At 39.9% G+C, this 19,988-nt stretch overlaps 1 protein-coding gene across 5 annotated transcripts in view; it reads right to left on the bottom strand.

Annotated features, from left to right (window-relative positions):
• The window catches only part of LOC126184987 (UBX domain-containing protein 4-like), a 136,207-nt gene extending 116,514 nt beyond the window's left edge, over positions 1-19,693 (bottom strand). For 3 of the 5 annotated variants that reach the window (XM_049927695.1, XM_049927692.1, XM_049927694.1), the window contains exon 1: positions 19,356-19,693. Coding sequence is in view for 4 of the 5 variants with exons in the window: in XM_049927692.1 (XP_049783649.1) it covers positions 19,356-19,440 (85 nt within the window). In the remaining variant the exon portion in view is untranslated. Of the gene's footprint in view, positions 1-19,025; positions 19,084-19,355 lie in introns of those variants that run through there. The other 2 variants (XM_049927691.1, XM_049927693.1) reach the window with 2 other exon arrangements.
• Between the last annotated feature and the right edge of the window lie 295 nt (positions 19,694-19,988).

Raw genomic sequence — 19,988 nt, 5'->3', positions numbered from 1 at the left:
GAACCATCCATAAATAGCTATGTGGCTGCAAATTATGATGGTAACTGGTACTTTGGACTGGTAAAAACAATATTCAATGATGAAGAAGATGCAGAAATTCTATTTCTACATCCTTCAGGACCAGCTGCATCATTTTATTGGCCTGAAAGAGAAGATTCTTGCATAGTGCCTTTGGAGCCTATAGTCTGTGTAGTAGACGCACCTCAATCAAGCGGCACTGGAAGAATGTATTACTTAAAAAAAAAAAAAACTGTATCAAAAGAACTGAAAGCTCTTGGATGAAGTGGAAAAACAGTTTGAATCAGCATTAATGTTTATTAAAAAGACAAAATTACTCAAAAAATTCAATGTTTCAAGCAATCAGTTGGGTTATACATAAGTGTCGTAAGTACACTATCTTTGTACATAATTCTAATGTAACCTACTATAATTAATAAACATGTTAAAAAGCCATCATAATTTTTGTTTTATCAAGTAGCTGAGTCGAAACAAGGCCCCTCGAGTAGACAACATTCCATTGGAACTACTGACTGCCTTGGGAGAGCAAGTCCTGACAAAACTCTACCATCTGGTGAGCAAGATGTATGAAACTGAAGAAATTGCAACAACAACACATTGCAGAAGTGAAAGTGTGTGTACTGGCTGAAGAACTATGTTTAGTGCTTCACTGTGATTTTGCTGAGAACTGACCTGTAATTCTCCCACAAGAAATACAAGGGTATCATTGGAGTAATGGCTCAAATGGCTCTGAGCACTATAGGACTCAACTGCTGAGGTCATTAGTCCCCTAGAACTTAGAACTAGTTAATCCTAACTAACCTAAGGACATCACAAACATCCATGCCCGAGGCAGGATTCGAACCTGCGACCGTAGCCGTCTTGCGGTTCCAGACTGCAGCGCCTTTAACTGCACGGCCACTTCGGCCGGCTTTGGAGTAATGACCAGGTTTCAAATTTTTACAGGACTGATATATTTTTAAAAAAAGACCACAAGTTTTGCAGTTATAAGTGATGACACAGGACACGACTCAGCACATGCTTTGCTAGCAAAGCGCAAAATTCTTCAACTGCAAACAGGGGCAGAGAAGATCATCATTAGTTCTGATGGTGCTCCTAGTCATTTTAAAAATCTTTACCTGCTGTTTGATTTGAGTAAGTCACTTGTGCCAACTGACTGGGTATATAGTGCTACTGGTCACAGGAAGGGGCCTTGTGATGGTGTAGGAGACCTGCTGAAGCACCATGCTACAAAACAATCTTTCTGGACCAAATACAGCGGCGATTCAGAATGCTAAGGATTTTATGAGAGTCATGAAATCTTACACACCCACAGTCCTTATTCCAAAGAGGAAATCTAAGAATTCCCTGAGCAGAAAAAAAAAAAAAAAAATGATCCAAACAAACTACTCCTATGAAAGGAATTCAGAAGACACATTTTTGGACTCAAAGTGATGGGCGAACTCATACTGCATACACTTTAATGAGCAAGAAAGAAGAAATTTCGTTTGTTCGGCCAACACCTCAGAAACAGCAGGATAATATTCAGATTCACAACCTGAGAAGGGGGATGTTTGTGACGTGTGTATGACTGTGACTGGTGGATTACAGAGATTATAGACACCAGTTATGAGTTAAGCGAAATTGTAGTGTACTTTATACTACCACATGGACCAGCTTGGATATAGGTTTCCAGCTGAAGGACAGTAACAATGCCAACACTGCTCACTTCCTGTTCATAATGTTTTGAAGATTGCAAGTGCTCCAGTTTGTATTGGTTCAACAGGAAGGCATCACTATATATCAAAGGAAGATACTGAAGCAGTGAAACACATTTTTAGTTCATTGACTGGCTAATTTCAGTACAACACAGAGTGCACAGAAGTTGTATAAATTGAAACCTTTATGTCTTTGGACCTTTCACATACATTTTGGAAACATTTAAAATGGTTGAAAAATGAGTCTCTTACTCATCTTTCAAAACTAAAATTATGTTAAATAAGGCTAGGTTTTGATTTTTATAAGCATGTTATGTGATAATAAAACAGGTTTCTAATATGGCAAAAATTTCAATTGTTTATAAAACCTGTCAACTTAAAAGTGGAAGCTCTGCTTTTCATGGAATGTGGAACTTTATGGTACTAATAAACAGAAAAAAATCAAAATTTTATGGATTGGCATTTTTGGGAAAAAAAAAACCTATCAATTATAAAAAAAGTTCAGAACACTATAGTAAAAGAACTTTGACAGATAAGACTAAATGGAGGATTTCTTTGCACTCATAAAGTAATTATCTTTCAAATTAAATAAAACCAACAAAATATCTAGAACTGTTCCAGAGATGCAGCATTTTAAAATTTTTCCAAAATTCGCACCTTTAAAACTGTACGCGTAGTGTCATCTTTGGAGGGCTGTATCTCGGAGCAGAAACTTTATTGGAGAAAACAACAAAAATACATGTTCCTTACTTACTCCTTCATTTTAACATATGACTAAATTCAGTAACATCAGAGACTATGAACGTAAGATTTTTTCCTAGCCTGCCTGAATTGATAAGGACTATGTCCATTTGATATTGCATTTATAACCCTGTCTCCACCTGACCAGAAGTCCTGTTCCTCCTGCCACCAAATTTCACTAGTTTCCATTACATCTAACTTCAACCTAACCATTTCCCTTTTTAAATTTCCTAACGTACCTACCCAACTAAGGGATCCAATACTGCATAGTCCCATCCACAGAACGCCAGTTTTGATTCTCCTCATGACGGCATCCTCTTGAGCAGTTCCCGCCCAAAGATCCCAATGCAGGACTATTCCACCTTCAGAATATACACCCAAGAGGATACCATAATCATTTGATCATACAGTAGAGCTGTATCTCATTGGAAAAAAATTACAGCTGTAGTTTCCCCTTGCTTTCAGCATTCATAGTACCACCACAGCTATGCTACTTTCGCTGATGCCACATGGCCAACCATCCAGAGGAGTTTTGAGATAATCAAGGTCAAAGGCTAAGGTTAATGAGTGGAATGAGAAAAATCTTAAAAACCTGCCATGTAGTATATCAATTTAAAGCTCTACTCATTAGCTTTTCAATGATAGTCTTAGCGTCATTGCTATATCCGGATTACAATCAAAATTATATATATTTCTGTTGAGACAGATGCATGTACATTTCACACAATTTTTGAACTTAGCTGACCTATAACTTTTCTTTACCTCTACAAACTGGTAGTTTTCATTTCTCTTATCTGAATCACTGAATGCACCAAATTTGAAAGAGATCTGTTATGGTCATGTTGAAAATGTTACTTTTATGCATACGACTCACATCTAATTACCCTGGTACTGATATACCATTGGCAGTTATATGAGGGGGGGGGGGGGGGTGGGAAGGAGGAGGAGGAGGAGATTAGTGTTTAATGTCCCATTGACAACCAGGTCATTAGAGACGGAGCTATCTCGGGAAAGATCTCACATACAATATAGGTTTAAGAGCCCTCCAGAGATCTACAATAGTAGATATGTAGGTTGACATCCACAGAGTACCAAGAATTTGTTGTGGTAATTTTTATACTTTTCACTTTTGTGCTGCACTCCTTCGGCCTAATTTTAGCAGTTCACCAGGTATAGGAAAGCCGATTATGAATTCTAAACTTCCTGTGATACCACTATCGGTTCTGAAGGCTGAAATGGGTATCAAAAGTTGGGATGAATTACGTCATGTGCTGCACTATTGTGGCATTACCTTACACAGGATTGATGACTTTACATAATTCGGAAGCACCGCATAATGGGCCCGAGATACTGAATTCATGTGACCTGGTGTTACAAGCTATAGCATCATCACTATACCACAAACAAAGGTATCTTGAGTACAACTAACGTGATAGCAAAAAATCTATCCTGGGTAAGTGTAGCATGACACAAGCAAAGATGAGATCAAGATTGTGAGAACGGCAGAACTCACAAAACTGTAATACCAAGAGGAAGTGACTCAAGTGTTAACTGTGTGATGAGTGAGGATTATATTACAGTAGTACATGTAGAAGCTAGAAAAGCACCTATGGCAAGAAAATACATCAGTTATTATCGCAGATCCTACGAGGCACTATAAGGTGAAGGTTTTCCATTGAAGTAAGGGGTTTTGGATAAAAGACATCCCAGCCACAGAGGAAACAGTGAGATGCAAATCATACCAGCTTCAACTGATGGAAAGAAACATATTTATTTGAGTAAATGAGATTTTCTGTGGTTATTCAAATACGATGAGAAGTTGATGGATTTTATCTTTATGAAGCAATCCGATGGTTTTCTATAAATTAGTCATTGTTATCTTATGGTTGGTTAAAACTAGGTAAAATAGGTAGGGTCACTACCATAGATTCTTCCTGTACATAATCTAATGTCTGTATCCTTCTACACAACTGAATACTTAAGGAAACTTGTGATCAGCTACAGATTTTATTATTGCAGATGTCAAAGAACCTAAGCAACCTTATCCCTATGAGCATGTACTAGCACTGCTGTAACTGCAAGTCAGTTTGGCAGTAATGCCAAGAATTTCAATGTTGCATAGACTAGTGTCAACTAGTGATATCGCATTAGCTAACTTAGTGTCCATTTCTAGCACATGTACATTGTCTCCGGAATCACATAGTGACAAGAACTCTACGCAGTCTGGAGAGAATTTTGATTTATAATTGACACACACTAATGTAACAGAAGGGGGGCGAGGGGGGGGGGGGGGGGCGGATGCTAGCATCTACGCAGCTAACCTTTGTCAGAGCAGCACCGCACTAAATTAGGGAACTGAATTTATCTGTAAATGGAACATATGTCCTGGTGCAGATGAAATACTGCAATGCTGAGGAATTTTAGGACAAAGTGATTCACTTACAATCTCGAAGGCACACGGCTGGCGACACACCCTATCTGATAACTGCTTCCAGTGTTAATTCGACATGTAGCAAGACTCCTGTAACCACACATCAATGCAGCATTTAATAAATCGCCTGCACATGATGTCATCGTCACCAGACAGCAAAAGAAATTGGCATGGGGCGCTACAAATAGGCAGGGTAGATGGTCTAGCGAAGAGTTTGATGACAGAAATCAGTGGGCCTGTGTGTTAGGTCATACATCCTCTGCCAGGCAGCCACTGACTGTTCCTTGGAGCCCGAGGTTTGATGTCACTGGGCTGTCCACTGAAACCAGTGAATCTACATCTACATCCATACTCCACAATCCACCTGACGGTGTGTGGCAGAGAGTACCTTGAGTACCTCTATCGGTTCTCCCTACTATTCCAGTCTCGTATTGTTCGTGGAAAGAAGGATTGTCGGTATGCCTCTGTGTGGGCTCTAATCTCTCTGATTTTATCCTCATGGTCTCTTCGCGAGATATACGTAGGAGGGAACAATATACTGCTTGACTCTTCGGTGAAGGTATGTTCTCGAAACTTTGACAAAAGCCCGTACCGAGCTACTGAGCGTCTCTCCTGCAGAGTCTTCCACTGGAGTTTATCTATCATCTCCGTAACGCTTTCGCGATTACTAAATGATCCTGTAACGAAGCGCGCTGCTCTCCATTGGATCTTCTCTATATCTTCTATCAACCCAATCTGGTACGGATCCCACACAGCTGAGCAGTATTCAAGCAGTGGACGAACAAGCGTACTGTAACCTACTTCCTTTGTTTTTGGATTGCATTTCCTTAGGATTCTTCCAATGAATCTCAATCTGGCATCTGCTTTACCGACAATCAACATTATATGATCATTCCATTTTAAATCACTCCTAATGCGTACTCCCAGATAATCCATGGTATTAACTGCTTCCAGTTGCTGACCTGCTATTTTGTTGCTAAATGATAAAGGATCTATCTTTCTGTGTGTTCGCAGCACATTACACTTGTCTACATTGAGATTCAATTGCCATTCCCTGCACCATGCTTCAATTCGCTGCAGATCCTCCTGTATTTCAGTACAATTTTCCATTGTTACAACCTCTCGATACACCACAGCATCATCTGCAAAAAGCCTCAGTGAACTTCCGATGTCATCCTCAAGGTCATTTATACACTCCCCTGTGGCACATCTGAAATCACTCCTACTTTGGAAGACTTCTCTCCATTGAGAATGACATGCTGCGTCCTGTTATCTAGGAACTCCTCAATCCAATCACACAATTGGTCTGATAGTCCATATGCTCTTACTTTGTTCATTAAACGACTGTGGGGAACTGTATCGAACGCCTTGCGGAAGTCAAGAAACACGGCATGTACCTGTGAATCTGTGTCTATGGCCCTCTGTGTCTCGTGGACGAATAGCGCGAGCTGGGTTTCACATGACCGTCTTTTTCGAAACCCATGCTGATTCCTACAGAGTAGATTTCTAGTCTCCAGAAAAGTCATTATACTCTAACACAATACGTGTTCCAAAATTCTATGGTGAGCCATTACCCAATTGCTGCCAGCTGAGTTCTCTGCTAGCCGTGGTACTCCTGTCTACATGGTTGTTACATACACATTAACTGGCTAACACTACTTTCACACTTCATCAGAATGCTACATAACCAGTGTGCATGGCCTTCAGGCAAGAACCCCTCTGCAAAACCCATACAAAGACACAGTGGATCGACACCTGGCTGCACACACCAAACTGGAAAGCATTTCTGTATCTGCTCCATCTTAATGTAATAGTTTTTTTTTAATTCCGTCGATCGTGTTGTAGTTACCCTCACCTTCGATGGAATCTTCTCTCCCTCAGCCACTGACCAAACTCACAATGCACAGATAGGAGAGCAGTCACACAATCCTGACAGATTGAAGCAATGATCCTCCACTTCAAAATAACAGGTAGCTCCAACTGCAGCTCTAAAGGTGTGATACAGAGAAATATGGTGACTTCGTCACCGCTGTTTCTGGCATGGTTTTTAATACTCCTGCCACATATCTTGATGCCTTTTTAACTAGACGGAGTCATTCATATTTCATTCTAATGATATTGCATGCAATTAAGTGTTGTGTATTCTCCTCCCCCTCTTTCCCCTGCTCTCTCTCTCTCTCTCTCTCTCTCTCTCTCTCTCTCTCTCTCTGTCTGTGAGGAAGGTCAGAAAATGAGGAGTGTTGTCCCAAGTACATCACACACAGTCTCCTACCACCAAATCAACCACCGACATCACACACAAGTGGGAGAATATATGCCCAAATTTTAAGCAACTGAAACAACACCTCACGGGTGGAGGAACATAGTGTTTAATCATCACACAGGTATACCAATAACTTAAACCGCCACTATGTACTGTATTATCCTTCAGTCCTCCCTGGATTCGACGAACAATGTGAACATCCTACTGCTCCAAGTTAGTGAGTAGTTCCTTGTCAGTTTGTAGTGTCAGATACTTATGAAATAAGACCCCTGAGTCGAGTTAAATATTTTCTGATGATTTATTGAGATTGGTAGATCTCCAAGCATGTACCATGTTTGAAGTACCTCCAACTGAGTGGGGGTTTGGGTCCCGATCAATACCGACAAGTTTCTCACCTTCTTTAACTGTGATTTCGACAACCTTATTGTTGACGTATACTCTTAGTGGTTTCAAAGCCATGAAGTGTTTCCCAATACTCCTTGAGTGCACTTGTACTCATCAAATTCATTAGTTTGACTACTCTTCATGTGACCCCATTCCTATGGTTTCAATAAGGACAGAAACACCACAGGATTATAAGTTCCTGCATTAAAATTGTTATTCCTCTTAATGAGGCAGCCACTTCAGCATGGCAATCATGGTGTAACATTTTTATCTTGTACACTGTACATCATCTATCATGATGCCACTCACTTCTATCAGAGGTTCTCCCCATGGCCACTACCTCACCACAGCAATACCTACAAGAGAAAGTGTTGTCTCCAGTTCTATTCTGATACTCCTCTTGGCTGGAGTGTGGTCTAGTTGGTGGAGGTACTTTGCTGCTCAATGCGAACAATCCCCAGTTTCCTCCAACCTCCTGGACAGTCAGCCTGTGTCCCTACATGAAACTCTACGAGGTTTGATTTCAGCCACAATGCACTGTTCACTTGAACAATGGTACACAATCAAATTGTGTGTGAAATTTATGATGTCCATTGCCTAACCATTCTAAATGGTTGAGCAGGATCATAAGAATGAATGTCCATCAAAATGACAAGTGTTTCAGTGGCAAAAGATGCTTTTGGAAGGCTAAAAAAAGAAAAAAACAACTCAAAAATGACCTGGAAAAGCTGCTCCGGCACGCTATAGTCACAATCTCACTCCAGCAGAATTTTTTTTTTCTTTACCTGGCTCAAGACATCTTTGAATGGTCATATCTAGACCATTGACAACACGAAGGCCGCTGTTATGCATAAACTCAAAGAGAGTGCAACCCATGCCTTGCAGAATGTATGTAATGCTTGTAAATCTCACTGGCAAAAACATATTGACACAGGAGGGCCTATTTTGAAAAATTGATACACTGCACTGTTCTGACCAATAAATTAGTTTTTTTGGACTTAGTGACATCACTTTCTGGGCAAACCTTTTACCTGCCATATTAGCCATTGCCCAGATTTCCCAGTGCCCTGGGTTTACCAGGCAGCTACTCCTTGGCATACAAGAGTTGTTTACAACCTGGATATCAGCAGTGTGATCCCAACAGGTACTACAGACACACAGAAAAACCATTAGCTATGATAGTGGATGTTGGGCGATGATGTTAATCCTTTCGACAGAAGGGTTGGTTGGCCTTTATGCTCAGTGGATACAATTTGTGCTACATAAAGTGTCCATTCTCATACAGCTCAAACTTCTGTGAAATTTGGAAAATGTGGAGGTCAAACTCTGAGGCAAGCAAACATTAAAATCAAATACTTTGAGAGTGTTCTCAGGTAAGAGACTTTTCAGGGGTTATCCTGATGGACATTAAGTCACCACCATGGACGCTAACCAAGTGTCTCCAGTTCAGCGCCTTTTGTGAAAGGAAAGTTTCACCATGTGTATGTTCTAACTCGAATTCCACTTCTTGACAGTAGCCCTACAAGAAAAGAAGGAATGTTGGAATGGTTCCAAGGCCACGCTAGGCAAGCACGCTCAGGAAATTGTTGTGAAAGGGGGGAGGGGGTTGCCACCGAAAGCCGTTAGTTAGTTGGAGGTCAAAAATGTGACCTAAATTTCTTTGGGCTTTGTGAGCGATCTTTTGATAAGAGTCTGCTACAATAGCAGAAAGAGGTCCTCACATGTTCAATAACATTGTCAAACTGTCAATATATTGACCATTTGAGAGCAAATATTGATGTATTGTCAATATTATTGGACCTCAAAATATTCTTAGTTTCTCAACAAAAAGTGAGGTCAAGTACTGATGGTTTGAAAACATTCTCCATTCAGAAGTTGACAGGGCTTCATAAATCAGCCATACAGCATTAGTGTGCACGGTTTATATTTTCAATTCACCTTTGTGCATATCATACGTCATCTCAGATTCAAATTTTCAACTGTAATATGCTTATGCAAGGGTAATCATTGTATATACTATTTTACGATGGTCAATGGACAATTCACTATGACACTACTTACTTTATAAATTTGGAAAATAGAACAGACTGGTGAACTACATAGCAGTTTCTAAAACAGTTTCCACTTTAAATGCATCATATATCTGCAGTAACTAGTAAGAGGCGGCGCAATTCGTGTCAATTTCATGAAATTACCACAAAAGGTAAAAAAAGTTTGATGTTAATTACATGAACACATCCTTGCCAGGCAGATATAATTGCTTCACAGTCTTCCATATGATTTTACTACTTACAGAATTATACTTCAATTATTTGAATGACCTGCCTGTTGGTAGAAATCTCTATGCCACTCCAAACATGTCAACGGCAATCTGTCCCTCATTAACTTACTTTCTTCTGCATTTTTTTATGTATTGACATTAATAATTTGTCTTATAATGCAGGACTGATCCAAAAATAATTTATGAAATTTTTTGCGCATGGTTCTTATTTTAGTCAGTAACTTAATGTGTGATAAGTAGCTCCTTTCTTTCAGCCATCTTCTCGCCAGTTTCCTCTTTTTCATTGTTTTGTGTTGTTACAGCCAATATAATTGTGGTACACACTTTCTTTATGCTGTTTCCAATAAATACTGAATGTGTGAAGGCCCCTTAGGCTTCTCTTTGGACAGTAAAAGATGTTTCAATCAACATCTCCCTAAAGCCCTACTGTTTGTTTTACATTTATTGTGCTGTAGGCACTGTTTCTTTAGAAATTTCTTTACAGATAATGTAGAGCTATACCTTAGAGAGTCCTCCCAATCATGAACTGTTCTACTAGATACATATCTATCCTGTGTTTGCTCAACTATTCTCCTATATCTGACTGTAATTGATCCCGTCCAGACATAAATGATTGATGTTGATTAATGAGATAGAATGCTACCACCTCTTTATACACTTCCTGAATATTTAAATCATTCTACTAAATGTAGTTGTCAGCTGTATTTCATTAAACATTGTTGCTATAACTGCTTCATAGTCACAGGCACCAGTTTCAATTTGGACATCCTGAAAGACATCGAGCCTATTTATTCCCATCACATATAATTCCATCATGAACTATCTACTCTAAGTCCTTTTCAGATAAAGTATTTAGTATTGTTTTGCAGGACGTCTTGCCATGCCACCATCTAGTATTATGTAAGCAGGGTAGCTTTTTATTGACGCTTCAAACGCTGGGACTTCATAATAAACGCTTTAGCATTTTATCACTAAGATTTTCATAGTCTCATCTATGCTGGGCATTTATTCAGATCTTTTTACACACTACTGGCCATTAAAATTGCTACACCAAGAAGAAATGCAGATGATAAATGGATATTCATTGGACAAATATATTATACTAGAGCTGACATGTGATTACATTTTCACGCAATTTAGGTGCATAGATCCTGAGAAATCAGTACCCAGAACAACCACCTCTGGCCGTAATAATGGCCTTGATATGCCTGGGCATTCAATCAAACAGAGCTTGGATGGCGTGTACAGGTACAGCTGCCCATGCAGCTTCAACACAGTACTACAGTTCATCAAAACTAGTGACTGGCGTATTGTGACGAGCCAGTTGCTCGGCCACCATTGACCAGACATTTTCAATTGGCGAGAGATCTGGAGTATGTGCTGGCCAGGGTTGCAGTCGAACATTTTCTGCATCTAGAAAGGCCCGTACAAGACCTGCAACATGCAGTCGTGCATTATCCTGCTGAAATGTAGGGTTTCGCAGGGATCGAATGAAGGGTAGAGCCACAGGTCTTAACACATCTGAAATGTAATGTCCACTGTTCAAAGTGCCGTCAATGCGAACAAGAGGTGACCGAGACATGTAACCAATGGCACCCCATACCATCACGCCCGGTGATACGCCAGTATGGTGATGACGAATACACGCTTCCAATGTGCGTTCACCACGATGTTGCCAAACACGGATGCCACCATCATGATGCTGGATCCATCTGAAAAAATGAAGTTTTGCCATTCGTGCACCCACGTTCGTCGTTGAGTACACCATCGCAGGCGCTCCTGTCTGTGAGTCAGTGTCGAGGGTAACCGCAGCCATGGTCTCCGAGCTGATAGACCATGCTGCTGCAAATATCATCAAACTGTTCGTGCAGATGGTTATTGTCTTGCAAAAGTCCCCATCTGTTGACTCAGGGATCAACACGTGGTTGCACGATACATTACAGCCATGCGGATAAGATGCCTGTCATCTCGACTGCTAGTGATACGAGGCCCTTGGGATCCAGCACGGAATTCCGTATCATCCTCTTGAACCCACTGATACCATATTCTGCTAACAGTCATTGGATCTCTACCAACATGAGCAGCAATGTCGCGATACGATAAACCGCAATTGCCATAGGCTACAATCTGACCTTTATCAAAGTCTGAAACATGACTGTACGCATTTCTCCTCCTTACACGAGGCATCACAACGTTTCACCAGGCAACGCCCGTCAACTGCTGTTTGTGTATGAGAAATCGGTTGGAAACTTTCCTCATGTCAGCACGTTATAGGTGTCGCCACCGGCGCCAACCATGTGTGAATGCTCTGAAAAGCTAATCATTTGCATAAGACAGCATCTTCTTCCTGTCAGTTAAATTTCACGTCTGTAGCATGTCATCTTCGTGGTGTAGCAATTTTAATTGCCAGTAGTGTTATATTTTGGGGTCTCCTGCAGCTGTCATTATATGAACTGGATGGCGAGTTCCCTAATCTAAACAACTCTTGTGTGCAGCTCACCCCCAGTAGCTATTTGTGTAGCAGCCACTGAAGTACAGTGCACGTGAGCTCCTTGGGGGAGGAGAGCTACACTTTTTAATTCTACGATACAAGCCTACGCAGTGACAGTCTAGCTTTTTAGAGAACCTCTGAAGCCTCTGGATGAGCCTTCCTCTTTGGCTAATATATAGAGAGCCATGGTCAGTACCGGAGACAATGCTTCAGATTGTGATCGTCACTGAAATTCCACGAGGGAAGCTGGCCTTTTCCACCTTCTCTGCTATTCCCTGGAATAACTCTCAAGTATGACTTCTGAGCCCAGTTGACAGGTAACATTTTTCCAATGTAGGCAATCACCTGCAGCTGGGTACAACCCGTTCCCTCAGTGGTTGGAAGAACAGCCTCTTCAATATGCTGAACGGGACACCACGGAATACACAGGGATTGCCCAATGTGAAGCTTTTGTTGTTACTTCCCTAGGGGATACCACATTTGCAAACATTTGGAATGTTTACATTTAAGAGACCATTACCGATTTTCATTTGCTTCCCCAGAAAAGACACAGCAGGCTTCCCAACTAGTGAAGTGTGCCACACTGGCTTTGTTTTTTATTTCAGTCCAAGAGCACCTCAAATTTGCTCGTAGTGCCCTTGGTTCTCCCTGGTGTCTGCCTCCTTTGTTCAGGGCCTTTAGACCTCCAACTGACATGTTAGTCACAGTCCTGTTGACAGGTAGTGACAGGTCCTTTATTTCCTGGAGAGGAGACAGTACCAATGAGAGAGGGCAACACTTAAGGTATTCTTCTGTGTCTCGTATGTGAAACTCATTTTAGTATGCACGTTTACCTGTATTCTATTAAATTGTTAGAATGTCATGTTAACTATTTACTTCAAAACTGGCATAAAAAGACAAATGTAAGAAACATTCAGTGTCAAGATTTCATCCAACAAATCTAGTATATCTTCAATGCTCTCCTACCACTATTTGAAGTCATTAACCGGCAGTAATAAAATACACTGATAGAAAAAAAGGACCGGCAACAAGAAGGAGCTGTGTAACAAATGGAAGTTGGTAGGTGTGTTTCTACATCTGACAGCAGTCGATGTCCCTTCAAATTTTGCACCAGTCGCATAAGAGTAGTGCCACTAGGGGGACGCAAATAATCAGGTTTGGTTTAATTACACACTGTGACTGTCATTAGCATCGGACATAGTGAGCTGATGTTTGTCACGAACGTCTTTAAGGCTACAGAGATTCCACTATCAGCATCTCACTCAGTTTGAATGACATTGTGAAATAGGGCTACAAGAAGCTGGATGTTCCTTCTGCGACATTGTAGAAAGACTTGACATTAATATAGCCACTGTACATGATTGCTGGCAGCAGTGATCGCAATAGTGTACTGCCACAAGACGACTGGTCTTCAGACAGCCATGTAGTACTACCGAGAGGGAAGGTCATTAGGTTCGGCATACGGCTCTGGCGCATCGTACTGCATTCGGAGCAGCAATCTGTGCAGCAGTTGGCACCACAGTGACAGAATGAAGTGTTATAAATTGGTTACTTCAAGGGGAGTCCCGAGCCCAACACCCTGTAGCATGCATTCCACTAACCTCAAACCATCTCCATTTATGAATCCAGTGGTGTCAAGCGAGAACTCATTTGAGGGTAGGGTAGAGGTCTGATGAGTTCTCTGATGAAAGATGGTTCTCCTTCAGTGCCAGTGATGGCCATGTTGGTTAGGAGGCCAGTTCAGGGCCTGCAACCAACCTACCTGTGTGCTAGACACACTGGACCTACACCTGGAGTTATGGTCTGAGGTGAGATTTCTTATGACAGCAGGAGAACTCTTGTGGTTATACCATGCACCCTGACTGCAAATTTGTACGTCAATCTGGTGATTTGACCAGCTGTGCTTCCATTCATGAACAGCATTCCAGGCAGAGTTTTCCAATCGGATAAGGCTCACCCACAAATCACTGTTGCAACCCAAAATGATCTACAGTGTGTTTATATGTTGCCTTCACCTGCTCAATCACCAGATCAGTCTGCAATCGAGCACATATCATCATTGGATGACAACCTGAGTGTCATCCACAAACAGCATTAACCATCCCTGTACTGACAAACAAACTACAACAAGCATGGAACTCCATCCCACAAACTGACATCTGGCACCTGTTGAACATAATGCACGCATTTCTGTATGCTTGATTTCAACATTCTGGTGGTTACACCAGTTATAAGTGGACCATTATTTCACAATTGCAATGGCTTATCTCGTGCTTACATTAATCTGTGATCTTTTGGAACTCTGTGGACGTCAACCCACATTTCTATTATTGTAGATCCCTGGAGAGATCTTAAATCTATACTGTATGCAAGATCTTTCCCGAGATAACTGCATCTCTAATCATTGGGTTGTCAACGGGACATTAAACACTAATCTCCTTCTGCACCTCCTCCTCCTAGATAACTGACAATGGTACATCAGTACCAGAGTAACTAGATGTTAGTCGTACGCATAAAAGTAACATTTTCAACATGACCATCTCAGATCTCTTTCAGATTTGGCGCATTCAGTGACCCAGATAAGAGAAATGAAAACTAACAATTTGTAGTGGTAAAGGAAGTTACAGATCAGCAGAGTTCACAAATTGTGTAAAATTTACATGCATCTGTCTCAATATAAATAACTACAATTGTGGTTGTAATCCAAATATAGTACTGAATAAATTAATATGCTACATACCAGGTTTCTAAGATTTTTTCTCATTCCGGTCTCTGACATTAGCCTTTGACCTTGATTATCTCAAAACACCCCCACCTACATTTTTTTAAATGTATTGTATTGCTCCAGTAAGCTACTGTAATAGGAACTTTAATCACTTAAATACATTACATAGACAAATGTATTCCCACAATTTCATTACTCTACAGTAATTATTTTTTGGTGTTGCAATTTTTCCCACCAGTGTAGTTTACTGTATAGATCAAATAGCACACAGCCTATCTTCAGCATTGACACCTGTGAATGAACTGTTTTCAGGCCATTCATTTATGATCTTGGAAACACATTTTGAGTTGTTGCCGACTGCAACATTATTCTGAACAAGTAGCACAAGTGATATTCAAATATAAAAGAACACACTGAATAGTGAAGCTACTGCATTATGAATACAAAGACAAGCAAGAAATTTATCATAGTGGGCCAGCTTCAAAGTTGCAGTTGTTTAGAATAGGGTAAAGTGTCCTAAATATGATACAAAATCACAAAACAAAGAGTACCTGAAAGTAAAAAAAATTATATGAAAGACAATGTTAGCTGCTTTAAAATGGCACTGTGTTTAATTCTTTAGAGCTGCAAATCTAAACCAAAAATAAATAAAACACTATCATTTTTTTTGGACTGAAAATCTTAAATATGATACGACTGGTTCAAAATATGATGCACATGAGATATTCCTAAGTACAATGAAGATAGGAGATTGAGGTCATAAAAATGAGATAGAGCACACAAAAAAATGATACTTATGTATAACTGGGAGTTTTCTTTCACAGATTTTTTTAAGGATATTTATGGCATGAAATGAACGTCGGTGTCAACTACAAAAACTTCTTCATTTGTTTCTTCTATTTTCGACATTAGTAAGTTAAGCTACAATGAGTAGAAACTGTTTACAATTATACTTGATATATTGACACAGATACAAAAGTAACAAATGCACAAAAGAGAATCATTGTCTTATTTTGTTTCATGAACATCAACAGGACAATTAAACATGAAACAGATTCCTCGTCTGATATTCCCAAAACCAGCAGAAACATGAGGAATTGGCAATTTCCCTATCACATCACTCTTATTAAAGAGAAATGTCTTTTTCATTTAATTTAAAAACTGTTTTGTCCTTGTCTACAGACTCTAGAGCCATAACTTCAAGATAACTTTCGAATATTTTTTGAATGGTGCACACATACCTATAGCTGTAAGAATCTCTCTGCCCTCCTTGAAATTTTGCCAAAATATAATCTCCCTCAGCTACATGTGCTGGATTAGTCATTACAACAGGATCTGGTGTGGATTCTTCTAACAGATCGACATCATCAAGGCTGTCATCACTCTTCAAAGAGATGTCGGAATCTGAATCAGTCTCCTTACGCCTACTCTTTTGTGTATTTGAGATAGTTTTGGCTGTAGGCATAACTTTCCTAGTCTTCTGCTTTTGGCTTAGGCCTAAACCTTTGTTGTTTGGAGGCTTTTCTTTTTCAGCAATGAGTTTGCTGTATTCTTCTGAAGTTATTACTTGTGACATTGAGTTGATGCGACTACGCTTGGTCACAGGTTACTCAGTTTTTTTTTTTTTTTTTTTTTTTTTTTTTTCCCCCCCCCCCCCCCTATGAAGGAGTAAATTTTCAAAACTTGCTGATGATTCAATGCTGCAAACAGGGGTTACACTAGTTTTTTCAGAACCACTAGCTTCAAACTTCACCGCCATCAGAGCAAGACAGCAGGGTGTTCTCTTCCGAAATGCTGAGCTCTGGCTCACTGATATTTGTGGATTTGTTCAGGTCAGTTTTGTTTTGGATATTATATCTGTGTAATTTTTCTGGATCCAGTCGATGAACAGGATTCCGTGACCTGTCAAAGGGGCAGATTCCTGTGTTCTTGAAGCCTGATATTATGTTTTTAGGTTTCAAAGCATCTGGCCATACTTTACACAAAAGATCCACAAATTCTGATTTAGATGGTTTTCTCTGATTGCTTTTTTGCCACTGAATCAACTCAGTATTCCTAGTGTCCTTAAAAGGCTTGAAGGAACATTTGTCTAAAGGTTGCAGCTTGTCAGTTGTTTGTGGGGGCAGCTTCACGATTGCAATTCTCTCATTCCTTGCTTTTTCAATTACTGTGGGATCTAAATGACTAAGGTGACCATACAACCATAGAAGTAAAGGTCTCTCTCTCACAGTGTCACAGAAATGACTGAAGTAGCTCAAAGAGATTGATGATGTCATGAAACCATTAACAGCAGTTGAATAAAATGTGCCAGATAAATCACGTGCTCCCTTTCAGGAGCTCCATAGCTGCACTCCCTCAAAAATGATAAGTGGTGGAAGAGCCCTGCCAGCAGCTGACACACAAGCAAGCACTGATGTATTGTCTTGTCCAGAACCGTGAATATCCTGGAAAAACTTCTGACCAATACCTCCAACAGCTCGTACCCTGGAAGGATCAGCTGAAAAGTAAGTCTCATCCAAATTCCATATACTGGCTGGTTTATCTTTGATGCCCAGCTCTTCCATTATTGCATTATTGCTTCTAATTTACCATAAAAAATCACAAATAATAAAAGTAGCACTTGTAGCTTTTCTACGATTCATTTCAAGAGCTTCCTGCTTCTTCAGTGTTAATGAATTTCGTGAACAGAAATGTCTGAACCACTTGGAACCAGGTTTTCCAACTTTAAAACGAGTGGTCAAACCATTTTGTTCCACAAAATGTCTTGAACAACAAGCAACACTTCAGTTCTTGTCATTGGAAATCCCCATTTAGCAAGTGTCTTCAAGTGATTAGATAAAGTTGTTTCTTGATCTGCTGTCAAGTCTGTTTTCCTATCTTGCACATGTGAGTGAGTACCATGTACCCTTCTGCGCAGGAACATTTTATCCTTTTTATATTTCAATGCTACCTACCGGAGTGAAGCTCCATCTTTTACCTCTTTTATGGCTGAAGAAATATATTCTTTACTATATGGCCTTTCTTTGGTCTTATATGAAGGTGCCATACTGTTCCTGTCATGACCCAAAATATTCCAATTTGATATTATATAATATTAGCATAAAATAAATTTAAGAACAGTTGGAGCCTAGTCTAGATGAAACCTATACTTAGCCCTACCTGTAAAAGAGACCTGAGAGGAATAGCAATACACCACTAACTCAAAACTGTAGCACAGTCTATATCCTCTGCTGCTGCTTTTGCTGCACTAATGTCAACAATAGCATGAAATAAAGCACAACTGCTACATTATTGTCCTAACAACAATAGCAAGAAATACAGCACAACAACTGCTGCATTATTGCCAATTGCAGCAAGTAACACACATTTCAGTGAACAGAACGGCATGATTAAAAAAAAATAAAGAGTGTACCACTTTTAGGAAACTGCTGTATCATATTTTGGAACTGGAGCGTATCATATTTAGGGATAATATTGACTGTTTATTAATTAACTCCATATAATAAATGTGAAGGTAATGAATAATCCAGCAGACAGAGCACATCTTTCTGTCTATGTAATCCAAATTTGGTGGGTACAGAATCAATACTTCCAAGATTGTGGCAAATGTTGTAGAAATGTGTGCACATTTATTTTCGATGTGAAAAATGGTGACTGAGTAAATTATTTTTTACATCACTGCTGAGTTTATAGTGGAAAAAACAAATTATGACTGGCCATTTCCAATGAATAGACTGAATGTACCATTTCTTTGGAAATTTTTTGCTGTATCAGTTTCAGGACACCTTATGTAATAAACTGGTTACAAGCAAAGTAGTTTAAACATGAATAAACATTTCCCAGCTGTATGTATGTTCATGCTGAGACGATATGTATGTACAAATAAGTGAAGAGACTCTTCAAAAATATTTTGTTTTAAATATTTGAATAAACGAAAAGTTGATTTTCCTACGGAAATTTCTGGCAAACTTCGTCGCGAGTAATGTTTCCTTACTGTGTATTTCGGTCACTACACAAATTTTGTCACAAATCTTCATACGACGGTTGGAGACGAAAGTTTTATCAAATAGTCGGCTAACAGTTACATTAAGGCACCAGCTGACATGTTCTGCTCATTGGGTTCTTTCTCCAGACTCACAAATCTCAGGAGTAGTTCAGCCTAAATGTCAAATTCGCTTTCCATTGATGTATCACAGTATCTGTAGTTACCTAACAATATCCACCATCAAACTGACGTTGCATACTGTGGAACTGATCATGTTGCTACAAGTAGTATCAAGTAACAGGCAAACAAGTAAATATGCTCTCCGTAAACAAAACTTACCGTCAACGAAGAACATAAGCCACGAGTTCTCAGATCTAAACGAAGACAGTGCAGTAACAACCTCATCACCTAATATCGGCTGCATTCTTCTACACCTGTCTCGAAAACAAACGCCGCAACTTTCTCACAGATTGCTACGAAACACCGTATTACCACAACATTGCCCCATAGGCAACAACCCGCAAAACAACAGCACAATACTGCACAGTGGTGGAGTGGTGGGGACTGTTAAGGCAGTGATGAAATCTAAATGGAATTTTTATATTTTATGAAGTTGCCAAGACCGTTAATAGTTATAGTTTATTACTGATAACATGATGTAATATCTTAAAATATTTTTCGTTTATTCTTTGGTAGCAAAGATGTGATGATTCTGGGATAGCTGCTAAGTAAAGTCAATAAAGAAGTCTTGAAGCAGGCGAAGTGGCGTATGTTCTTGGTGATTTAAAATTAGACTAAATATCGTCAAGCAACATCTTTTGGGAACTGCCGCAAATATTACGTTACAGCAGTTATATTTGGTGACAGCTAGCTAAGGCGTGGCACGTGTTCAACCACGTGACGGCCGTTCCCAGGGCGCGTGTGCCCATCGTCAAGTTCCTCCACTGTCCCAGCAACACGAGCTGTGACGCA

This window comes from Schistocerca cancellata, chromosome 4 (assembly GCF_023864275.1).
Source record: "Schistocerca cancellata isolate TAMUIC-IGC-003103 chromosome 4, iqSchCanc2.1, whole genome shotgun sequence".
Taxonomy (NCBI): Eukaryota; Metazoa; Arthropoda; class Insecta; order Orthoptera; family Acrididae; genus Schistocerca; species Schistocerca cancellata.
Note: the sequence above shows the minus strand (reverse complement) of the source record. Positions and strands in the feature narration are given on the sequence as shown.